General features: G+C 45.8%; 1 protein-coding gene across 1 annotated transcript in view; it reads right to left on the bottom strand.

Moving 5' to 3' along the window:
- Positions 1–1,229: 1,229 nt before the first annotated feature.
- The window catches only part of MFSD3 (major facilitator superfamily domain containing 3), a 29,837-nt gene continuing 23,013 nt past the window's right edge, over positions 1,230–8,053 (bottom strand). The window contains exons 5-6 of the mRNA XM_082235793.1: positions 2,621–2,730; positions 1,230–1,601 (exon numbers count right to left, since the gene is read on the bottom strand). Of these exons, the coding sequence (XP_082091919.1) occupies positions 1,437–1,601; positions 2,621–2,730 (275 nt within the window). The 3' untranslated portion in view covers positions 1,230–1,436. The remainder of the gene's footprint in view (positions 1,602–2,620; positions 2,731–8,053) is intronic.

Here is an 8,053-nt window from a genome sequence, read left to right as displayed (position 1 = left end):
ACCTTTTCTGTGATGTAGGTATGATGTATGGAGGGGTGGTCCTGAGCTCCAGGGCAGGGAATTTAAAATGTCTATATAAAGACAGGCACACCTCCTCTGTCCTCCTGTGTGTGAGGGGAGCACCCTGTTGCAACAGCTTTAATAAAGATCAGGCTTACTAGCTGCTTTGCTTCTCAATATTCTCTGCTTGGCCTCTGTTATTTTCTCCTACCAATAGGGATAATAATAATAATAATAATAATAATAATAATAATAATAATAATAATTTATTTGTACCCCGCCCATCTGGCTGGGTTTCCTATTTAAGGACTCTATATGGGCTCTTGGATACCCCATAAGGGAAGAAGGGCAGATTTGTTTACAACAGGGGTATACTCTCTTTTGACCCAAGAAAAATAAATATATCCTGTTATTTTCTATGTTTCTCAGAGATAACAACTAAGTGTGGGTAGATCAACGTGTATCTTGAGCTTTTCGGTGCACACAGACCCCTTAAAACTCTTATCTGTAATTCTGTTACGAATTACTGTGTTATACACACCTTTCTGACTTGACATCTTGTATGGCAGTTATGGTAAACTTCCAAGCCATGGCTAAGTGGAAGAAGAGTCGGAAGCAGACTTTAAAGTGTTCCCGAATCCTCCTTTGCAGCTGTGGCTTGAATTCAAGACAGAAATGCAAAGGGAAAAAGATATATTCCTTTGCAGGTGCAACCTGAACTCAAGCCACACCTGCAAATGAAGAACTGGAAGCGTACTTTTGGAGTGCACTCCTGAGTCTTTCCTCTGGCATTTGAGTCACCTGGCGCTGTTGGTGACCATCAGGTGATTAACAGGTGGGGAGAGATGCTGTGCCACTCAGAGGTCCAGCTTCTGGGTCTCCCGTTGAGGCATCTGAATGCTGGACTGGGTAGGATTAGGGCCTGATCCCGATCTCATGATGTCCCTTGGCATTCCCCAGGACTCACTGGGGCTCGCCGCTCCAGGACCCAAGCAGAGCTGGGTTCAAGAAGCCGTCTTACCTCGCAGCCCAACCCGATGAGCATTTCCTCAGAAGTAAATCCAACTGTGTTTTTTTTTATTTTAAAAAGTTTATTTATTTGCTCTCACACCCTGCTACAGACGGCGATCCTGCCCTCCTTTTCTTCTCAGTCCCTGGCAATAAACACTGAGGCGTTAACTGACCTCGGAATTCAGTCTAAACACACTTCTTGTGTGTTTAGCCTGAACCCGGCAAATAGAAGTAGAGTTCCTGAGAAAATTACTTTGAGAGAGGCCCTTGCCAGCTCTTCCCCCTCACAAAAGGCTGTGAGATCCCTGAGGAATTGTGGCTTACGGGGCTGCGGAGACCTGGAAATTCCCCTTGGCCACCTCCGGCCCACAGTGACCCTGCTTCCTGTCAGGTTCTCCTCTTCCTCCTCCTGGTGGCAGCAGCCATCACCTTCTGGAAGACAGTATGTAGGCCACAGAGGTGCTGGAGAGGGCGAGGAAAACGCTAAAGGCCCCAACGAAGCCCAGCCAGTCCACCACAATGCCTGCCAGGCTGCTGAACACCAGTTTGCCCAGCACTTCCAGCGTGGCCAGCAGGGAGTAGTGAGTGGCCTGCAGAGGAAAGAGAGGCGTCGTAAGGAGAGGAGGGGATCCAGCCCACAGCCCAGAGGCAGCGCACAGAATTGTTCCCCTCCCCATTTATATTTGTAAAGGTAAAGGGACCCCTGACCTTTAGGTCCAGTCGTGGCTGACTCTGGGGTTGCGGTGCTCATCTCACTTTACTGGCCGAGGGAGCCGGCATACAGCTTCCGGGTCATGCAGCCAGCATGACTAAGCCGCTTCTGGCGAACCAGTGCAGCACACGGAAACACCGTTTACCTTGCCGCTGGAGCGGTACCTATTTATCTACTTGCACTTTTGATGTGCTTTCGAAGTGCTAGGTTGGCAGGAGCAGGGACCGAGCAACAGGAGCTCACCCCGTTGCGGGAATTCGAACCACCGACCTTCTATTCGGCAAGTCCTAGACTCAGTGGTTTAACCCACAGCGCCACCCGCATCCCATTTATATTTGAAGAGAGCCTAAAGCAGGCATAGGCAAACTCGGCCATCCAGATGTTTTTGGCCTACAACTCCCATGATCCCTAGCTAACAGGACCAGTGATCAGGGATGATGGGAATTGTAGTCTCAAAACATCTGGAGGGCCGGGTTTGCTTTTGCATGGCCTAAAGGCTCATTTCCACACACCCTTCTTGAAGGCATAGCGAGGGAGGAGCAAATGTTATTTGTTCCCCACCCTTCACCCTAAGGTCCCAGGGCAGGTTACAGCATTAAAACACAACGTTAAAGAAAAAAATTATCTTATTTATCCTGGCTCTGGATAAATATAGTTTGAATATTCCACACACTCCCCCCCACCTCATTTTTCTGGGGGGAAACGGCTTTGGGGGGGAAACGGAAAAAAGCCGGGTCCCCCCCCATTTTTCCAGGGTTTTTTCCAGGCCTTCCCATCTCTAGTTAAGATGTTACTAGTTTATATTAAGTGAACTGGCTTTTTTAAGAACCAAAGCAAACCAACACATGTTCTTTGGGCAGTGGAGTGGGGAGCCGAACGTAGAGGCAAGAGTTGTACCTGTATGTTCTCCTGGGCCTTTTGTGCACATTGCATCATTATGCTGAACGTTAAGGTGGTTACAAGGCCAGCGATGAAGTGCTGTAGGAAGATGCTCAGCACAGCTGCCACTGGACACACAGAGAGAAAGAGAGAGAGATCTGTTAGTCTAGAAGCAGCAAACAGGGAAAAGTGTCTGGTTGGCTTCCAAAAACCCAAAGGAGGTGTGGGTTAAGGATTCAAGAGCTACAGTCTCTTTACCTGTTGCTGGGCCTGAACTCTTGAGGAACTAAAGAGTTCCCATTGCTTAGCAAAATTTTGGCCTCCCTGGTTGCAAGTGTGCATGTGCAAATTTGCAGGCAAGGTCTGCAAATGACTCCATATATATATATGTGTGTGTGTCTATATATATATATATATATATATATATATATATATATATATATATATATGCTTTCGTAGATTTTCACGGGTACAGGAATGCAGGTTTTGGTGTCTTCGGGTGTCTTCCCGTGTAAGAGTCGGGGTGTCTGGGCGACGTTTCGACGAGGTCTCACTCGTCATCTTCAGGCTGGTGCTTTCGGCTTCTTGTTACTGGAACAGAGCAGAATCTGGTGTTTGAGTTCCTATAAATACTGTTGAGGGGTGTGGTGTATAGCCTCCAACGTTTTGGGCAGAGAGGAAGTTCCTAGATTAGTGTGCCTTTTCTTCTTTTGTTCCTTAATTACTTGAGGGATATCTTGAGTGATTTCATGAGTGATATTCTGAATACCACTGGGTGGGTCATTAAGTGTAGATTAGTTGCTAAAGCTTTCGTGTCTTGACCTCTTGAGCTTGTGAAGAGTTTTTCTGAGAAGATGGCTGTGCTGCATTTAGTTGTGCTCTGGCTTGGCTTCGTGTATAGGGGCGAGCTGTGATTTTGTGCCTAGTGCCAGCCAGATCTGTGTAGGGATTGCAGGGGGGTGCAGCATCCGGAGGTGCCACTATAGTTTGGCTGCTGGATGGAGTCTGTAATATGTCTGTGGAGAGGGTCTGGGTTTGGGTCTGGTGTGGTTGATTGGTGACGGCGTTCAGTGTGCCTCTGGTTCTGGTGTCGGTTTTTGTGGGGAGGGCTAATTTCCAGATGTCTGGCAGGCGGGACGTGTCGTCACGCTTGTTCATGTTGTGAGGGTGTTTCTCTATCTCGATGGCTTCCATGATTATTCTCTTGTGGTGATGTTCCATGTTAAAGAGCAATTTGGAATCTGCAAAATTAATTTCGTGTCCTGTTTCTTTCATGTGTTGGAAAAGAGAGGAAGTTTTTTCTTCTTTTTTGACGGCATTCTTGTGTTCTGCGATACGTGCATTTATTCGTCTGTTTGTTTGTCCAATGTACGTGGCTGGGCAGACTTTGCAGGGTATTTCATAGACCCCTTGGTTTTCCAGCTGGATTTTGTCTTTTGGGTTTCTGAGGATATTGGCTATTTTTTGGTTGGTGCAGAAGGCTGTTTTGATATTGTGTTTATGGAGGATTTTGCTAATTTTGTCTGTAGTGCCCTTGATATAAGGAAGGAGGGCCATGCCATTGTTTTCTTCTGTGTCTTGGTTTTTGGGGGGTGTTTCTTTTTGGATTAGCTTCGTAACCTTGTTTTTCTGGTATCCATTGGCGATTAACACATTTGAGAGATTCTGTAACTCAGTTGTCAAGTGGTCTTTGTCAGCCAGGCGTTTGGTTCTGGAGATGAGAGTCTTGGCTACGGAGTTTATTTGTGCAGGGTGGTGGTGTGATTGTGCATGTAAGTAGCGGTTGGTGTGTGTGTTTTTCCGGTAGATAGTGTGTCCTAGGGAGCCATCAGGTTTTTTGTAGATTAGGACGTCAAGAAAGGGGAGTTGGTTGTTGTCTTCTATTTCCATAGTGAATTGTATTTTGGGGTGTAGGCTGTTGAGATGTGTGAGGAAGCTGTCTAGTTTTTCTTTCCCGTGTGGCCAAATTACAAAGGTGTCGTCAACATATCTGAGCCAAAGTTTGGGTTTGTGTTCTGACTTGTCTAAAGCATTGGTTTCAAAGTGTTCCATGTACAAATTTGCGATGACCGGTGAGAAGGGTGATCCCATAGGTGCTCCTTCTATCTGTTTGTATCTTTGTCCATTGTGGATGAAGTACGTGTTGGTTAGGCAGTGGTTGGTCAGGTCCAGGATGTATTTGGGGGGATTGTATTTGTTTTGAATGGCTGTCAAGGCTTCATTAATGGGCACTTGAGTGAAGAGAGATACAACATCGAAGCTCACAAGTAGGTCATCGGGATGTAGGTATTGCTTCTTTATTGTTTCTATGAACTGGAAGGAGTTAGTAACGTGTGAAGCGATGGATTCTGCATAGGGCTGAAGTTGCTTAGCGAGAAATTTAGCGAGATTTTGTAGAGGTGAGCCTATGGAGCTGACTATTGGTCTGAGTGGTGTTCCTTCTTTGTGTATCTTGGGGAGACCGTAGAGTTTGGGGCATCTGGATGATTTTTCTCTGGGGATGATTCTTAGCTGGATTTCTTCACTGATAGGAGAGGCTTTTATTTTGGATTTGGTGGTTTTTTCCAGATAGGTGGTGGGATCTGTTTTTATAGGTTGGTAGGTAGGGTCTTGGAGTAGATTTGATAGTTTTGCTTGGTAGTCCGATGTGTTCATCACAACAGTGGCGTTGCCTTTGTCTGCTGGGAGAATGATTATGTTGTTGTCTTTCCTCAGGTTGGTGAGTGCTTTCTGTTCTTCTTTGTGTAAATTGCTTCTGGGTGGTTTGCTGGAGCAGAGGATGTTGGTGACTTCAAGTCTGATTTTATTGGCTTCATCTGGGTCGATTTTGGTCAGGCTAGCTTCGACTCCGCATATGATGTTTTCCGTGGGGATGCGTCTCGGGGCGACTGCAAAGTTGAAACCTTTGGAGAGTACTTTGGTTTCAGTTGGGGTGAGGATCCTGTCTGATATATATGCAGGTTTTGGTGTCTTCGGGTGTCTTCCCGTGTAAGAGTCGGGGTGTCTGGGCGACGTTTCGACGAGGTCTCACTCGTCATCTTCAGGCTGGTGCTTTCGGCTTCTTGTTACTGGAACAGAGCAGAATCTGGTGTTTGAGTTCCTATAAATACTGTTGAGGGGTGTGGTGTATAGCCTCCAACGTTTTGGGCAGAGAGGAAGTTCCTAGATTAGTGTGCCTTTTCTTCTTTTGTTCCTTAATTACTTGAGGGATATCTTGAGTGATTTCATGAGTGATATTCTGAATACCACTGGGTGGGTCATTAAGTGTAGATTAGTTGCTAAAGCTTTCGTGTCTTGACCTCTTGAGCTTGTGAAGAGTTTTTCTGAGAAGATGGCTGTGCTGCATTTAGTTGTGCTCTGGCTTGGCTTCGTGTATAGGGGCGAGCTGTGATTTTGTGCCTAGTGCCAGCCAGATCTGTGTAGGGATTGCAGGGGGGTGCAGCATCCGGAGGTGCCACTATAGTTTGGCTGCTGGATGGAGTCTGTAATATGTCTGTGGAGAGGGTCTGGGTTTGGGTCTGGTGTGGTTGATTGGTGACGGCGTTCAGTGTGCCTCTGGTTCTGGTGTCGGTTTTTGTGGGGAGGGCTAATTTCCAGATGTCTGGCAGGCGGGACGTGTCGTCACGCTTGTTCATGTTGTGAGGGTGTTTCTCTATCTCGATGGCTTCCATGATTATTCTCTTGTGGTGATGTTCCATGTTAAAGAGCAATTTGGAATCTGCAAAATTAATTTCGTGTCCTGTTTCTTTCATGTGTTGGAAAAGAGAGGAAGTTTTTTCTTCTTTTTTGACGGCATTCTTGTGTTCTGCGATACGTGCATTTATTCGTCTGTTTGTTTGTCCAATGTACGTGGCTGGGCAGACTTTGCAGGGTATTTCATAGACCCCTTGGTTTTCCAGCTGGATTTTGTCTTTTGGGTTTCTGAGGATATTGGCTATTTTTTGGTTGGTGCAGAAGGCTGTTTTGATATTGTGTTTATGGAGGATTTTGCTAATTTTGTCTGTAGTGCCCTTGATATAAGGAAGGAGGGCCATGCCATTGTTTTCTTCTGTGTCTTGGTTTTTGGGGGGTGTTTCTTTTTGGATTAGCTTCGTAACCTTGTTTTTCTGGTATCCATTGGCGATTAACACATTTGAGAGATTCTGTAACTCAGTTGTCAAGTGGTCTTTGTCAGCCAGGCGTTTGGTTCTGGAGATGAGAGTCTTGGCTACGGAGTTTATTTGTGCAGGGTGGTGGTGTGATTGTGCATGTAAGTAGCGGTTGGTGTGTGTGTTTTTCCGGTAGATAGTGTGTCCTAGGGAGCCATCAGGTTTTTTGTAGATTAGGACGTCAAGAAAGGGGAGTTGGTTGTTGTCTTCTATTTCCATAGTGAATTGTATTTTGGGGTGTAGGCTGTTGAGATGTGTGAGGAAGCTGTCTAGTTTTTCTTTCCCGTGTGGCCAAATTACAAAGGTGTCGTCAACATATCTGAGCCAAAGTTTGGGTTTGTGTTCTGACTTGTCTAAAGCATTGGTTTCAAAGTGTTCCATGTACAAATTTGCGATGACCGGTGAGAAGGGTGATCCCATAGGTGCTCCTTCTATCTGTTTGTATCTTTGTCCATTGTGGATGAAGTACGTGTTGGTTAGGCAGTGGTTGGTCAGGTCCAGGATGTATTTGGGGGGATTGTATTTGTTTTGAATGGCTGTCAAGGCTTCATTAATGGGCACTTGAGTGAAGAGAGATACAACATCGAAGCTCACAAGTAGGTCATCGGGATGTAGGTATTGCTTCTTTATTGTTTCTATGAACTGGAAGGAGTTAGTAACGTGTGAAGCGATGGATTCTGCATAGGGCTGAAGTTGCTTAGCGAGAAATTTAGCGAGATTTTGTAGAGGTGAGCCTATGGAGCTGACTATTGGTCTGAGTGGTGTTCCTTCTTTGTGTATCTTGGGGAGACCGTAGAGTTTGGGGCATCTGGATGATTTTTCTCTGGGGATGATTCTTAGCTGGATTTCTTCACTGATAGGAGAGGCTTTTATTTTGGATTTGGTGGTTTTTTCCAGATAGGTGGTGGGATCTGTTTTTATAGGTTGGTAGGTAGGGTCTTGGAGTAGATTTGATAGTTTTGCTTGGTAGTCCGATGTGTTCATCACAACAGTGGCGTTGCCTTTGTCTGCTGGGAGAATGATTATGTTGTTGTCTTTCCTCAGGTTGGTGAGTGCTTTCTGTTCTTCTTTGTGTAAATTGCTTCTGGGTGGTTTGCTGGAGCAGAGGATGTTGGTGACTTCAAGTCTGATTTTATTGGCTTCATCTGGGTCGATTTTGGTCAGGCTAGCTTCGACTCCGCATATGATGTTTTCCGTGGGGATGCGTCTCGGGGCGACTGCAAAGTTGAAACCTTTGGAGAGTACTTTGGTTTCAGTTGGGGTGAGGATCCTGTCTGATATGTTATGTACTGTTTGTTTCATG

Source organism: Podarcis vaucheri (genome assembly GCF_965113315.1).
Source record: "Podarcis vaucheri genome assembly, chromosome: 8".
Classification (NCBI taxonomy): Eukaryota; Metazoa; Chordata; class Lepidosauria; order Squamata; family Lacertidae; genus Podarcis; species Podarcis vaucheri.
The sequence above is the reverse complement of the archived record's forward strand: the minus strand, read 5'-3'. Positions and strand labels throughout refer to the sequence as shown.